The sequence below is a fragment of the Lolium perenne genome, chromosome 2 (assembly GCF_019359855.2).
Source record: "Lolium perenne isolate Kyuss_39 chromosome 2, Kyuss_2.0, whole genome shotgun sequence".
In the NCBI taxonomy this organism is placed as follows: domain Eukaryota; kingdom Viridiplantae; phylum Streptophyta; class Magnoliopsida; order Poales; family Poaceae; genus Lolium; species Lolium perenne.
This window is the reverse complement of record NC_067245.2, coordinates 16,295,089-16,310,766: the sequence shown is the minus strand read 5'-3', so window position 1 is coordinate 16,310,766 and position 15,678 is coordinate 16,295,089. Positions and strand designations below refer to the sequence as shown.

Below are 15,678 nucleotides of genomic sequence, written 5' to 3'. Positions count from 1 at the left end.
ACTTCGTACACTTCTTGGCCCATACCGCAGGAACCGCCCCTCAAGAAGAAGGAGCTGGTCCTGAGCAGGTAGAGGCACCGGAAAGCGGCGCAGATCCGGATCAGGCTCAGCTTGTCGGAGAAAGCGAAGCTCCGGTTGAAGAGTCGATTTTGGGCAATCTGAGCCCAATTTCCGGCGACACCCCGTCCACGGAATCCGATGACTTCGTTCGCAAGATAAGGGAGTACGGATACGGCGATCAGCCCGAAGTCGACTCCGCCCAGCCCAAGCGAGGTTCTCGCAACGGTAACGGCTGGGACAAACCGGATCCGGAGACCAGGTCAGCCAATCTGACCCCCAACCATCCCATCAAGGATCTCCAATGTCTCGAGTGCGACCCCAAAGGGATTCTCCCTCGGAGGAAATCTTGTCGGCGAGAGGAGGTGGCCGCGCGAGCAGTTCTTAACACACCTTTAACCCCGGGCGACGCCGCAGATCTGGAGGCCCTAGAGACCGCCGTAAAGGAAATGCTGGCCACGGCCAAGAGGCTCGCCGATACCGAAGCTGCGTTAAGGATAGGAAGGGCAGATCATGCAGCACGGACGGAAAACTTCGAGAGACAGGACCGCGAGATTGCTGCCACACTCGAGCAGGTCAAGAGCATGAGGGCTGAGTGGGAGGTAAAGATGACCTATGCGCAGCGGAGGCCGATCGAATTGTTAGAGAAGCAATTCCGCCTCGCGAGAATACCCTTCAACACGCCCGCAGATCACCGGCCGCTGGAAACTCCAAAGGACAACATGCGAAAGCTGCGGAATTGCTGAAGAAGAAGGACGAAGAAGTTGACATCAACTATCTCCGCACACTTGTCGCTTCAAAGAATGCAGCAGCGAACAAGGCAGATACTTCGCGCGAGTTGGAATCCAATCCGGATAACCGTGTATCTACCGCGCGAAGGACGATGAATCGCACACCGGATCGTCGGAGCGCGAGAAGAAGGGCAAGGGAGCACCCAAATCCGATCCCCGTTCCGTCCACGTACGCCTCCGTCGGATCCAAGGAAGGGAAAGGACGCGATGTACTCCGGAAGAGGCAAATACCGCAACCCCTCACCTCCACCCAACGGTTACCCGCGACCCCCTCGCCGCCGTAGTCCAGCCGGAAACACCAGGCCCGTAGGGCATGGTGCGCTTGTTATCCGCGACAACGTGCCGCCAAGAAACGAAACGAGGGAGCGCTCGCCGGAACCTCGCCGGAATCGTAACAATGTTCATGAGCCCGAGCCCAGGAGGAGTCGGAATGAAGACCGCGGTCCGAGCCTCGCCGGAACCGCGATCCGTAACCTCGTCGGAGCCGGGACCCGAGCCTCGTCGGAGCCGTGACCCGGAGCCTCACCGGAACGACCAGGGCAGCCGGCGCCAAGGCGAAGGCAGCCACGGAGCCGGAGTCAGCACCAGGAAGGCCGAGGAGATTCGGATGGCGGAAGCAAGAAGTCGGACCGCCCACCTCGCAGGTCTCCTCCCCACCACCTAGCGGTGGCGGCGGAGGTGGAGGCGGAGGCAATGGCCGGAGATCTCGCTCTCGCTCAAAGTCTCCTCGCCACGGCTCGCGCGACGCGCGGGACCGCCTTAACGAGTACAGAACCGACTACATTGGCCCGAAGTGCTTTGGCAGGATGATTCGAGAGGAACCAAAGCCAAGGATGAACCTCAAGCTACCCGGAAATCTGAAGCATTATGATGGCACCGAAAGGCCGGATACCTGGATTGAGGATTACTACAATGTCAGTAACCTTCGCCGGAGGAACCCCTAACATCGCCTGCCGCATGCTCCAGCTTGTACCTTGTAGGTCCAGCCCGGATCCGGCTCGGCGACCTCGAGAAGAACTCCATCTTTTGCTGGTTCGACCTGAAGAACGCTTTTGAGAAACACTTCAGGGGCACCTACAAGAGACCTGCCACAACAAGCGACCTACGAGGCTTGCATCCGTAAGAAGGGCGAAACATCAAGGAATTTCCTTACCCGATGGTTGGCATGCGAAACGAGTGCGAGAACGTTGACAACCGCACGGCAATGCACGCCTTCATTGGGGGCTTGCGGCGAGGAGGATTGCTGCGACACAAGCTAACCCGCATGGTCAATGCAAATCAACCGACGTTGGATGACATGATCACCATCGCTAGCGATCACACCGCCGCCGACGACGACGGGCGGTGATCTCGCAGCCACGACAATCCCCGCACCAACAAAAGAAGAACCGTGACAACGGCGGCAGCAGCAGCCATAAGCGCAAGAACCACGATGACCGTAAGAGTGGCGGATCCGAGATGGTCGCCATGGCGTTTCAACGCGGAGGTCCAGGGAGGCGGAAGAGGACGCGGACGCGGAGGCGGAGCCGGCAGGGGTCAGCGACATACCTCCGAGGTCACCGCCGCCGGATCCCGCGCACCGCAAACCTATGAGGAGTACGAGAGACATGCCCCGCTCGGCCCATCTGGATCCGGTTACGTGGAAGTCCACCCATACCAACCGCAACCGCAAGTGGGTCAATGATCTAAAGAACGACCCGAAGCCGGATACAAGCGCGCCGGAAGCACCGCCCTCGCGGCAAAGGTGGCAAGGGCAAGAATAAGGACAAAGAGGATGATAGTTCCGAGGCGATGGATGAGGATGATAACTCGCCGGATCCCAAGGCAGGATCCGCAGGAAAATCCAACCCATTCGACAAAAGAGCGTGGGGGCTTACCACACTTTCCTCGGAACCCCAACAAGACGCGCCTCCAAGTCGGCTACCCGGATCCCGAACGCCATAGTTCCGGGCTGTGCCGCGATACGTCGGAGTGGTCGGAAATCCCGTGCACATTTGATCGGAAGGATCATCCCGCAATTGTGCCAAAGGAGTGCTACGCCTTGGTTGTAAGTCCCCGCATAGACGGGTATGACTTCTCCAAGTGCCTCATGGATGGCGGAGCTAGCCCGAACATCATGTACCCGGGAGACTCTAGAGCGGATGAACCTCACCAAGGAACAGCTCAAACACAGCACCACCGAGTTTCATGGCGTGGTTCCGGTAAGAAGGCGAACTCCCTCGGCAGCATCACACTTCCCGTGGCTTTTGGCGATGTTCATAATTTCCGCGAAGAGAAGATCACGTTTGAAGTTGTGCCCTTCAAGAGCTCCTACCACGTCATCTTCGGCAGGCCCACCTACCACAAGTTCCACGCAAGAGCGTGCTACATCTACAACAAGCTCAAGATTCCGGGTCCTAAAGGTATGATTACCGTATCCGGAGACTACAAAAAGCTCATGAGTGCGAGTTAGGCGAAGCCGCCTTCGCGAGAGTCCGTGATATCCGGAGAAGAGCCGAAAGGCTACGAGCCGCGGTGGATCCGATCGAGATGCAGACCACCAAGAAGCAAATCTCCGAGCAGAAAACCTCCTTCAAGCCCGCGATAGAAACCAAGAAGCACGACCTCATCCAGGTGACTCTTCCAAGCAGGTTTCGATCGGAGCCAACATGGACCCCAAATAGGAAAGCGCGCTCGTCGAGTTCCTCCGCGCTAACATGGATATCTTCGCATGGCAACCTTCGACATGTCCGGAGTACCTAGGGAACTCGCCGAGCACTACCTCAACATAAATCCGGGGCCAAACCGGTGAAGCAAGCTATGCGACGCTTTGGAGATAAGAAGCGCCGCGCCATAGGAATGGAACTAGCAAAGTTACTAGACGCAGGTTTTGTACTAGAAGTTATCCATACCGATTGGGTCGCGAATCCCGTCCTTGTACCCAAAAAGAACACCGAAATACTAAGAATGTGCATCGATTACTCGGCTTGAACAAACATTGCCCGAAGGATCCGTTCCCCTTGCCGCGCATTGACCAAGTCATTGATTCGACGGCGGGGGCGGAACTTCTGTGTTTTCTTGATGCGTATTCCGGGTATCATCAGATCCGGATGAAGGAATCCGACCAAAAGGCGACTTCATTCATTACCCCCTTTGGTACTTACTGCTATGTTACTATGCCTTTTGGTTTGAAAAATGCAGGTGCTACTTACCAACGTACGATGCAGCGGTGCCTGAAGGACCAAATTGGCCGGAACGTGCACGCTTACGTCGACGACATCGCGGTCATGACCCGGAAAGGATCCGACTTGATCAGCGATCTCACAGAAACCTTCGACAACCTCCGCAGGTACAAGATGATGTTGAATCCGCTGAAGTGCGTCTTTGGCGTGCCAGGAAAACTCCTTGGCTTCATAGTCTCTCAGAGGCATTGAGGTTAACCCGGAAAAGATCAAGGCAATCCTGTGCATCAAAAGGCCAACTTGTCTCAAAGATGTGCAACGACTAACTGGTTGTGTTGCAGCAATCAGTAGGTTTGTCAGCCGTCTTGGCGAGAAGGCACTACCTCTCGTACAAGCTGCTTGAAGAAAACAGACAAATTTGTCCTGGGACGACGCAGGTGATGCAGCTCTTCGAGGGTTGAAGGAGATACTCACCTCCACTCATATCTTGGCAGCTCCAGCGAGTCGAGCCAATGCTCCTTTACACGGCAGCTACCAACAAAGTCGTCGGCCTCGTCATCGTGGTGGAGCGAAAGGAAGAAGGTCATGAATATGACGTCCGAGAGACCTGTCTACTACATCGGCGAGGTGCGACGGAATCAAAACAGAGATATCCTCACTTTCAGAAGCTAGCTTATGGCGTGTTCCTAGGCAGCCGGAAGTTGAGGCATTATTTCCAAGAGCATCCAGTAACAGTCGTGAGCAAGGCTCCGCTGTCAACAATTCTCAACAACGCTGACGCAACAGGACGTACGGCTAAATGGGGCATCGAATTATCCGCCTTCGACATCGCTTACAAGCCAAGGACTGCGGTAAAATCTCGTGTTACGCAGATTTCGTTGCAGATTGGACGAAGCTCCGGATGCAAGTCCTGGAGCCGGAACCGAAACATGGGTCATGCACTTCGACGGATCCAAGCAGCATCAAGGCTCGTGGAGCCGGAGTCACCACTGAAGTCCCCTACCGGAGAAGAATTGCGGTATGTTCTGCAGATCCACTTCGAAGCTACCAACAACATGGCGGAATATGAGGCTCTACTACACGGTCTGCGCATCGCTAAGGAAATAGGGATCAAGCACATCATATGCTGTGGAGATTCCGACCTGGTGGCACAACAAGTAGCCGGAACCTGGAACGCCAGAAATTCCGTCATGGCGGCCTACAGAGACGAAGTTGACGAGATTGCCAAGAGCTTCCTCGGATACGAAGTCAAGTACGTCAGGAGAGACGATAACACAGCGGCAGACATGCTATCCAAGCTCGGATCCGGCAGGAAACCAATTCCGCCTGGCATTTTCCTGGAGCATCTCCGGATACCCTCAGTTAAGGGCGCTAACCCGGAAAACCCAGAGGTGGCAGTGTCTCCGGCTAGGGAAGTGATGGCTATCATTCCGGCCTGGACCCAGCCTTTCCTGGACTACCTCATCGATCGAAGTTGCCAGAGGACGAGGTCCTCGCACGACGAATCGTCGGCGAGCACGAACCTACACAATAGTTGATGGACAGCTCTACAAACGAAGTGCAGCAGGGGTATTTCTTAAATGCGTCTCCAATCAAGATGGCATTGAAATCCTCGCAGAGATCCACGCGAGGGGACTGCGGGCATCACGCCGCTCCCGGATCACTCGTTGCAAAAGCTTTTCGGTTAGGTTTCTATTGGCTTACGGCTAAAGAAGACGCTGATAAAATAGTCAAGACCTGCCGAGGTTGTCAGTACTACGCTACTCAACCAAACGCTCCAGCCCAAGAGCTGAAGACCATACCTATCACCTGGCCATTTGCGGTCTGGGGGCTTGATATGGTTGGTAAGTTAAAAAAATCATCTCCTGGCGGTTTTGAGTACCTCCTGGTCGCTGTTGACAAGTTCAGCAAATGGATCGAGGCTAAGCCAGTGAGAAAAGCCGACGGTGCTACGGCACTAAAATTCGTCTGCAGCCTCGTGATGAGATTCGGCATCCCGCACAGCATAATCACAGATAATGGCACGAACTTTGCTCAAGGAGAATTGAGGGATTATTGTGAGACAATGGGGATACGACTGGACCTCGCATCTGTGGCTCATCCACGGTCAATGGTCGAGTTGAAAGGGCTAACGGCCTAATATTATCGGGAATTAAACCACGCCTTGAAGGACCGCTGCGACGAGCAGCCGGAGCTTGGGCTGATGAGTTGGAGGCTGTTACGTGGAGTTTACGAACTACCCCTAACGAGATCAACAGGGTTTACCCCTTTATTCCTGGTATACGGATCCGAAGCCGTACTTCCCTCCGACATCATCCACGATTCACCGCGAGTTTCCGCCTACAATGAAGAAACAGCTGACGAGGCAAGACAGCTATCTGTGGACCTGATCGAGGAAGCTCGGAACTTAGCAGATCAGAGATCCGCCATCTATCAGCAAAAGCTCCGACGTTATCACAGTCGTCGAGTTCGGAAACGCTCCTTTATGGCAGGAGACCTGGTCCTCCGCCTTCGACAGGTGAAAGACCATAAGCTGCAATCTCCATGGGAAGGACCCTTCGTCGTTAGCAAAGTGCTTCATAACGGGTCGTACTACCTTGTCGATTTCCGCGAGTTAAGGGATAGACCTGCTAATTGGCACCGGAAACGCAAGCGTGAGGATCCGGATGACATCTACGATGAAACAGATCGCCCTTGGAATATCGCACAGCTACGTCCTTTCTACACTTAGCATATATTTTCCGAGTTCTAAACTCTGTAATAGTTATACATGATCAATGAAATAAAGCTTCTGGTTCACTCTTTTGAGTCTTTTACCTCCTTTACTTGTTCATTTTAGATCGTGTATGTTTTTTCCAACTAAAACCGCAGAGCTGGATTTTTTCCGCCTAGGCGTGTATGAAAGTTGTGATTTTCAAAATCGTCCTTTAGGACGTAAGCTTAAGTTTTCTGATAAAGTTGTTATCTGTTGCGAACTCGTGGATTCCTAGTAGCGATTTCCGGCACCTATGCCTGGGGGCTTGTTTCCACGGTTATGGACGGACTGCCATTGGGCTTAAATCGCCGGCCGGCGAGCGTTTCCGGCTAAGGTTTTCCGGCTCGTGGAAGGTCAAGCGAGCAAGCCGGAAAATAACGAAGTCAGCACTTGCTTTCCGACATAAAACGAAACATGCACACAATATTTAACGGATAGCAGGATAAGTGTTTCCGCCCCATGCATAATTGTTTCGTTCCTAGCTACTTAAGAATTTAAAGTCTTATTACAAACCCTCGCTGGGGCCAAAATGATGCATTGCTTTTCCCGCAGAATAAAAGTTCTCACTCCCCCTTAGCCGGAGAAGTTTTGCCCTCTCGGATCTTGTTCCTTGGCGCCTTCGGCCGGAGAAGATACGTCTTCTTCACTTTCCTTTTCTTCGGAAGCAGCAGTGCTGGTCTTGGGTTCTTCTTGGGGCGCATCCTTGGAGCTGGTCCAGGTAAACTCGGCTCCGGATTCCGCAGGTCGCGCCTGGGCGTCGAGATCCTTCAAAAGTTCCGCTTCTAAGGCCTCGTCAGCAGCGAGGACGACCTTGTCGTAGAATTCCTCGTGCCGGATCCTGCGCGCGATGCGGGTGTCGTAGCCGCTCACTGCATCCAGCAGCTCGCCGACGTCCGCATCCGGAGGAACGCCCGTGGTCACTTCATCAAGATCAAGACCCGGAGTATGTGCTAGGCACATGGTCAAGGCCATTGCAGCTGCGCCTCGGGCTGAAGATGCTTGTAGATCAATCACCAGCTCCGGCGAACGTCCATCTTACCAATAAGCTTGCGCACGTCACAAGTGCGGCTCCTTTTGATGTTCAAATTATGGCATATTTTGCGGGAGGCGGAGATGAGATCCTTGCAGTCATCACCCGCGAGTTGCAGAAGATCGTCTCGTGGGAACAAATTCCGGCGCTGTTCCGGGTACCCAAGCGGCTCTACATAAAAAGATAATCAGGATATAAGCACGCAATTTGAGCGCAAAGTAAAAAAAGAATCGGAGCAAATATCTTGACAAGGTTCCGATATCATACCCAAGATGTTTTCATTGAGCAAGTCCCAGTGCTGCTCCGCTGTCTCCATAAATTTCCGGAGTCCGTTGAGCTCTTTTTGCTGCCTCCTGATGGTCTCGCCGTCAGCATTCTTTTTCAGCTCCAGCTCGCCCTTCTCCCCGATATGCTCGGAGTTTTTCTCCGCCACTGCTTTTCGGCCTGCTCCCTCTTAAGTTCCGCCTCCTTTAGCTTCGTCTCCAATTCTTGGTACGAGGAGCGTAGGTTCTCAAGTTCGATCGAAGCTGTTGCAAGGGAGGAGGATGCGCCTATAATAATATACGTTAACGACAAACTTGAAGTCGGAATTTGGTTAATAACGAAGAAGGCGGAAACCAACCTTGGGCGTACGCGCTTGTTTAGCCAGTTCTGCATTCTCATCCTTCAGTGGTCCGGATATTTTCCGCGACTCGAGTAACGCGGCGCTGCAGGGCAATGTTCTTGTGCAGCTCGTAGTGCGGCGCCTGCTGTTCTGTAAAATTTAAACAAAGGCAGGAGTAAAAATTCCGCCTCGTAGCACTGGTTTCTTTTAAAGCATCATTGCCGGAACTTTTCCGCCATAATGCTTGGGGGCTAAAGGTCCATTCTAAAAAACATTACCGGAAGTAATTTTTATCTAAGCATTTAAGCGCTAACTACTTTTTGAGTTTCCGCCTACATGCTTGGGGGCTCTTGGGGAGTACCTTTTGCTTGCGTATAAGTTGATCGCAGAATCGCCAATGTTTTTCTTGAAGTCCTGGATCTCCGATGTCCTGGAATCCGGCTTCCCCGGGCGTTGTTCAGCATGGCGTTGAGCAGGTCTTGTTCAAGTTCCCACTTCTCCGCCTCAGTCAGCTTGTTAAAAAACTTGGTGGCATACGCCTTGGGGGTGGAAGTGGTGTCCGCCGGATCTCCGAAGTTCTTCGGAAAAACGACTATGTCGCCGGCGCCCTCTCCGGCCTTCTCGGAAGTGACTTCCCGCATCTCCTTGGCCTTGTGTTTCCGCCTCTTCTTGGGCAGGGCTTTTGGCCTTGGGATCTTCTTCCTCCAGTGCCCGCTGCTAACCGGAATTATCTCCGGTGGAGTGTTTGCGGCGGCGGGGAGATGGGTCACCCGAGGAGGCGACGGTTGAGGAGTTGGGTGGGAAGCGCCGGGTGGAATCGGAGTAGAGGGACCAACAGCCGGAGATTTCTTCATGTACTTCGTGATGGGCTCCTGGCTGGTGGTCCGCGTGGCAGCGGTTTTCGGATTCCTGCAAACAAGTGAAAGGGTTTAGACAAGAAATAATTTCGCTAAGTAAAAATCGCATCATGCTCGGAAACTCACGGGGCACCGGGAATGATGGGCGTGTGCCCTGGCCAGCCGTCGAGAGCATCCGTAGACGCGCACGCTCCGCCTTCCTTGAGTCAAGCGGAGGTGGTTTCGTCGTCTTTGGCTTCTTGGCGGAGGCCTCGCCGCTAGCTCCGGCTTCGAGCCGGGAGCCTTGGCGCGGGGACGCTTTGTAGGTCGAGGAGCCGCCTTGCGGGGTGCCTGGTCCTCTTCCTCCTCGTCGTCTTCCGGAGCCTCCTCCGCCGTGTCGCTGGTAACGGGGACGCGAATGATGGTGCGGAAGTTGTCCTCCGCCAAAGTATTGAGCTGGAAGGAAAATGAACAGAAGTTAGAGTTATCCTTGTGAAGTTTGAAGCAACGGAAAGAACGAAGCTTACCGGAGGACACTGATCGTTCGTGTAGATATCCTTGAACAGTTCCGGGACCTGTTGGCCCTCGGAATCTTCACCAGCGTCTTGAATCTTCTTTTCGAGAGAGTCAGCCGGAAGATCATGGCGGGTAACCCGGAGAAGATCATCCGCCCCGGTGTAAGCGCACATCAACCGCGCGTTGTAGCGAAGGGGCTGGATTCTCCGGGTAAACCAGCTAAGTGTAAGCCGGGCTCCGGTAAGTCCGTCATGGACTAGCCGGGAGATTCTCCGCGCAGCTTTCTCCAAGGTTGGAGTCGGGCGAGTGGAGGGACGAAGCTCCAGCTTGCAAGTTCTTCCGGAGGTTCGTTGACGAACCGGGGAAGGCCTTCGTGGACATCCGGAGCAGGAGCATTCTTCTCGTAGAACCATCCGGCGTTCCAGTACCGGACGGACTCGTGTGAATCATGGGGAGGATACATACGATTAGGGCGGAGCATAAACGTCATGCTTCCGCAGTTCACCATTGCTTTGTCCTTAGTTTCTTTCTTCACTCGGAAAAAGAATTGCCACAACTTGACATCTGGCCGGATCCCAAGATGTCCTTCGCAGAGAGTCACGAAGTTGGACAAGAGAAGGTATGAATTGGGGCAAATGTTGTGGGGCTGGAGCCCGTAGGTGTTGAGGATGGAGAGGAAAAATTCCGAACAAGGGAGTGAAAGACCGCGTTCCACCCAAGCCTTGGTCATGACAACTTCTCCGGCTTCTGGCTTGGGGGCGTCGGAGTCACGAACGAAACTCCAGTGTGTGGAGATCATTCCCTCGTTACGGAGCTCTCAAAGCTCCACCACGCTGGTTGCGCAAGGCCACCATTGACCTCGTTCTCCTTCACGGATCCGGGCCTTGGACGCCCTCTTGTTTTCCGCCTCCTGCACCTTTGGTGCCATCCGAGCTTGTCCCTCGAGTTCTTCTTGGCGCTCTTGGAGGGTAGGGATCCGGCTTGGAGCGGTCTTTGGAAGATGCGGAAAAAGGTTGAGCTAGTCCGATGTCGGAAACATACGGTGGCAGGAATGATATAGGATCCGGGCATATGGGTTCTATTTGGTTGGGATCCGGGCTACTCGAAGAGCTACCAGTGCAAAGTGACGATTCGAGTGGCATGCTTCCGGCTGCACCCATACAAAGTGTCTGAGTACCCGGATCACTAAGCCTATCTTCTACACTAGGTTGTCTTCTACAAGTCCGGCGTACTTACCGCTAATGGCGCGGTGGTGCGACGGAGCTCCGGCGGAAGATGAGGTCGCCGAACTTGAAGGAAATCGGCCCGCGTGACCACGAATCGGCGGCGGAGCAAGTTTCCCGTTCAAACGTGAGAATCTTGGAGCGAGGGAAGCCTTGGTTCGGCGGCACTCGAAGTTCACCGGGGCGAAGTTCGCCGGAATCAAGATCTGGCGGGCGGCGCGGCGCGAGGAGGAAGACGATGTGGTGAGAGGGGGTGAAAGAATGAATTTTTACCGGGCCGCGGGGTATTTATAGGCCGCGCTCGGAGATTCGGGATCCGGATCCAACGGTGGAAACTGAACGGTCGCGCCGTTGGATGGATGACACGTGTTTAGGTCAAATGCGGTAAAACGACGTGGAGGTAACTTAACCATGCACTCCCGAAAATTCCGGTTGAAGATTTGCATCTGCGAAACTTTAGCGCGGGAAATGAGGAAGTTGTGCGCGGGAAATACGGAACTTCCGTTGTTAAGCATGATCTGAAGATGAAGGATTTCCGAAACCGTTAGAGTCTTTTAAGATTCCGGGTGATTCTGTGAAGATAAGATTGGCTTTCGTTCAAGCAGGGAGTAACCCGGAAATGTTCTTTGGAACGTCGATGGATGAAGTCCCTCGGGATGGGAGCATTTTCCGGCTATAAGTTGGAAAAAGAAGAAAATGCAAAGTTGGAGCTCTTCAAGTTTCTCCGCGTTACCAACGTTTGCCGGAGATCATGATGGACCAGCAAGACGGAGACTGCAGGGGAAACTCGGAGAACTCACGGGGGCTCTTGTTGTGGGTATACTTCATGGGTGTACCATCGACGGTGCCTAGATCCGGCAAGCCCGGGTGGCCCACGTACGGTGATGAGGCATGTGGCCCATCGGGCGGCCCGATTGCTTTGTTGATCATGCAGGAAGAAGTCCAGCCCGGGATCGATGGCCGGATCCGTACCGACCTAGGAGTGACCCGGATCCAGGGAGGCCCATGAGGAACCCGGATCCAGTACGACGTGTATGGAAGGCGGATCCGTGACGTGCACGGCAAGATATTGTATCGTAGCTAGGCTATCTGCAATCCGGCTAGGACTCTCCATGTAAACCCTAGATCCGTGCGCCTTTATAAGCCGGATCCCGGGAGCCCTAGAGGCACAACGACAACTCATTGTAACAACGCGAAAGCGCCCAGATAATTCCAGACAAGCAGCAGTAGGCCCTGTCATCGTGCAGGTGTTCCGAAGCTGGGTAACTCGCGTACCACCGTCCCGTGTGCACTCCGCCCTATGGCCCCTACTTCTTCTCCCCCTCGTGAGGATCCCTCCTCCGAGGTACCGTCGATTAGGCAACGACAGGTGGCGCAACTCCGGGTGGCTTGGTGGCGGCAGCACATCCTCTTGGCGGCGGGGCGGCAGGGAGGCCAGCGGCGGCGCGGCCCTAACCCAGATTTGGGCATGTCTGGGGGCCATCTGGGCTTGGGCGGGCTAGGTCTGGCATCCCGAGGTCTGCTCCTGGCGGCTGGTGGAGCTTCTCCTGCTGAGGGTGGCTAGGATGGCGGCATGTGGACTGCAGCGCGGCCACAGGAGCTTCACGAGCCCGATGGGCTCGGCCGGGCCAGAGGGGCCTGGTTTGCTCATGTAGCTGCGTTCGGTCTGTCACCGCAGCTGGCGGTGGAGGTTGTGCCCTCCCGCGTGGCTGCTGTCCAGGTTCTCCTCGGCTCGGGGTGATTCCTATCGGTTTCGTCGGTCTTCGTCAGTGGGTCACGGTGAGACGACGTTGGTGGTTGTGTGACCATGGTGGCGTGAGTTGGTGGGCAGCGAGGTTGGCAGAGCATGACGGAGTGTTCGGGTCTGTGGGACTGTGGGGGACGGGAGAAATCCTTGTCGATGGCCGACACCGACGCGGTGACGCTCGCGGGCGCCACCATTCCTTCTTGAGGGGCGTCGGGGTTCCCCTTCCCACTTCCCTTCCGCATACTGGGGAAACCCTAGGCTTGTCCGGGCAGCAGTGTCGTCATCGTTGCATCCCTTATTGAAGGTGCTGCCTTGGTATGCGGCGCTTCGGAGGGCTAAGCTCGTGGTGGGAATCTTCCGGAGGGCGCAGCGGTTGCGGATCATCAGCGTTTTCGTCGATCTGACTTTATCATCCTTTCTTTCTTTTTTCTTCTTCTTTTGTTTTCTTTTGGGCTTTGGTGTGTTGTTTGCCTCAGCGGTGGTCTCTACCTTGTATCAGTTCGTTGCTATATTAATATAGCGGGACGAAAGCCTATTTCGAGGAAATAGAGTGGAAGTGTATGGTTTTTCTTTTGGCCTGGGCTTAATAACATTGTTTCCAAATAACTGCTGTCAAGGATTGCATGACAGCGTTAAGCGGTAATTAGTTTTTTTAAAAAATCATTACCATATATATTTATTTATAGTAATAAATAGTACATGGTAGAGATACATGAACTGACTCCAACAATTACAAAATAAAGTCTAAAAGATAGAAACAAATCTTCAAGGTGTTCAAATTCTTTCTTCTTCCAGCTTATACTCTTCTGAAGGCAGTCAAAGATAGATAACGAACCATAGATCTGTAAATACCAACGAAAGTTCTCCCATAAATTTTTGAGCCGCAATGTCAAGGCTGTGTGCACGCACGCAACCATTAAAGCAGTTATTCAACATCGGCAAGAGTACCAACACCAGTATGTCAGGGAATAACAACCGACTAGATTTGTCGTCATCGATGGAGAGTCGAGAGTACGAATCACCATTGTCGAGAACGTAGCAGCTGGGACAAAAATTGCGAGGATAATCCTCATCACGGCAACAACGACAAAAGATCCAAAATCGATCTAGCGAAGCAATATTTGAAGGCCCATACCTAGAGAATTGTAATCGTTCAACACCACAATTAACGCCGGGAAGAAGATCTCGTCGCCGAACGAAAGACCGAAGATCACTTATTGTAGACGATGCCATCTCCATTGAGGGGAAACCAACAAGAAGATGGCTACCAAAAATCCTAACATAATCTAATGAAAACAATACTTTTATTGGAAACTCCACGCATAGATCGGGTTCCCCACTCCTCCCGATGCCGGCGAAGCCGACCAGAGGAGGGGGAACGATCTATGGAGGAGGATGAACTGGAGACGGCTAGGGTTGAGGCGGCGGCTGCGCGTGCGTGTTCAACCTTTCGGAGAATCAGAGAATTGCTTAAGCGGTAATTAGTTAATTACACACAATCAATATTTTATCAAATTGTATTATCAGCGTGCAGAAAATTTTCCTTCCTACTTCGCAGGCACTGCAACAGACGCTGTAAAGCAAAGTGTACTGAGATGGGAAGAACAATTGAGTTTATATACAGCTGAGGACATGCTGACATATGAACTCTATCATCGCACGTCGAGCAACACAAAGCTCAAAGGGGGGAAGACAGCATTGGCATAAACCAAAGAGAAAATGGTATACACAAGGCTGATTAAAACAGTATAGTTATACACAAGGAGTAGTAAACATACATCATTGTGGTTCACTCAGATAACGAAGGGAAGTCCAAATGATAAAATACTGGTCCACTTAACAAAGATAACAGCTAGCTTAATGTATAGTACTACTCAGTACTATAGGAATGGATGCCTGCCAAAGGGTCCATAACATTCACGAGCTCGAGCATCAAAAAAGATCACCGAAGCAGTCTAGCTCAATAGCGGATATTTTTCTAGCAAAGCGAGACCAAGCAACATTAATCTTCACTTGGTCTTTGCCTTCAGAGGCGGCACTATTCCCTCTAGAGGCCTTGCTACGCTTGTGAAGGAAACATTTAGCCTGACTTGTTTGGCAATCCTTGGCTCTGAACGAGATACGGCCACTAGCACGTATCGCCCCGGAGCGAGAGTAGGTATGTATGAAGATCTTGAGCCTTCCTTGTACGGAAACGACACGCCTCGACAGATCGAGGTAACCATCTGGATCCATACTCATCGTTCCATCGGAATCCATAACTCCATACTTTGAATCGAACAACACGATCTCCTTGTTGGGGTCATTGTCCTCGTAAGGCGAGGCGCAGCAGACAACCTGTCCTCCGTATTTGAAAGGCGACCCTCGCGTGACACGGACCGCCAAGACGGTGGCCTGACACGATCGCTTGAGCTGCTCGAAGCAGAGCTGGATTTTGCAGAGGTAGTTGAAGAGGTAGGAGTAGAACCAGTCGCGGTTGGAGCCATTGTAGTAGCGGAAGGCTTGGGTGATCAGTGGCCTATCTTCGAGCTTAGAATGTCCCTTTACTCTGAGTTGGATTTCTATGTGGACATTATCTATGGCCAAGAGCGCGCGGCGTGGGCCAGTCAAGTGCAAATACGGATCCTGCGACAAGCATCATGGGGCTGTCAGTTGTTAGCTAATCGATCAAAAAGCAAGAGGCAACAGCTAGGACAGCGACACTATGCAGTATGAGTAGATAAAAAGAAGGGGGTACATTTTTAGTGAGGGTTTGGCTCCGGCTCCTTGGACGGTAGAAAAGGATGTTGCATTTGTGATCCACGTAGTCCCGAGCGGCGATCAGGCCATAAACATGGAGCGGCCACTCGAGGTGTTTTATCTTGGCGACTTTGATGGAGCATATCTGCAGGGAATCGGCGAGAACGGCCTCATGTGGGAGGCAACTCGGCGTGCAGTGCGTGAATACCATTGAACTCA

General features: G+C 53.1%; 1 protein-coding gene across 1 annotated transcript; it reads right to left on the bottom strand.

Moving 5' to 3' along the window:
- Positions 1-14,539: 14,539 nt before the first annotated feature.
- Positions 14,540-15,678, bottom strand: LOC127329770 (uncharacterized). The gene is made up of 2 exons (XM_051356221.2): positions 15,458-15,678; positions 14,540-15,345 (listed from the first exon to the last, which is right to left on the bottom strand). The coding sequence occupies exons 1-2, from the start codon at positions 15,668-15,670 to the stop codon at positions 14,653-14,655; spliced, it is 906 nt and encodes a 301-aa protein (XP_051212181.2). The 5' UTR covers positions 15,671-15,678; the 3' UTR covers positions 14,540-14,652.

Excerpts from the sequence above, each read along its gene's own strand:
- LOC127329770 (XM_051356221.2), bottom strand. The coding sequence starts at position 15,670 with ATGGTATTCACGCACTGCACGCCGAGTTGCCTCCCACATGAGGCCGTT. Across the intron at positions 15,346-15,457 it reads GCCAAACCCTCACTAAAAAT|GATCCGTATTTGCACTTGAC; the intron begins GTACCCCCTTCT and ends TGCTTGTCGCAG.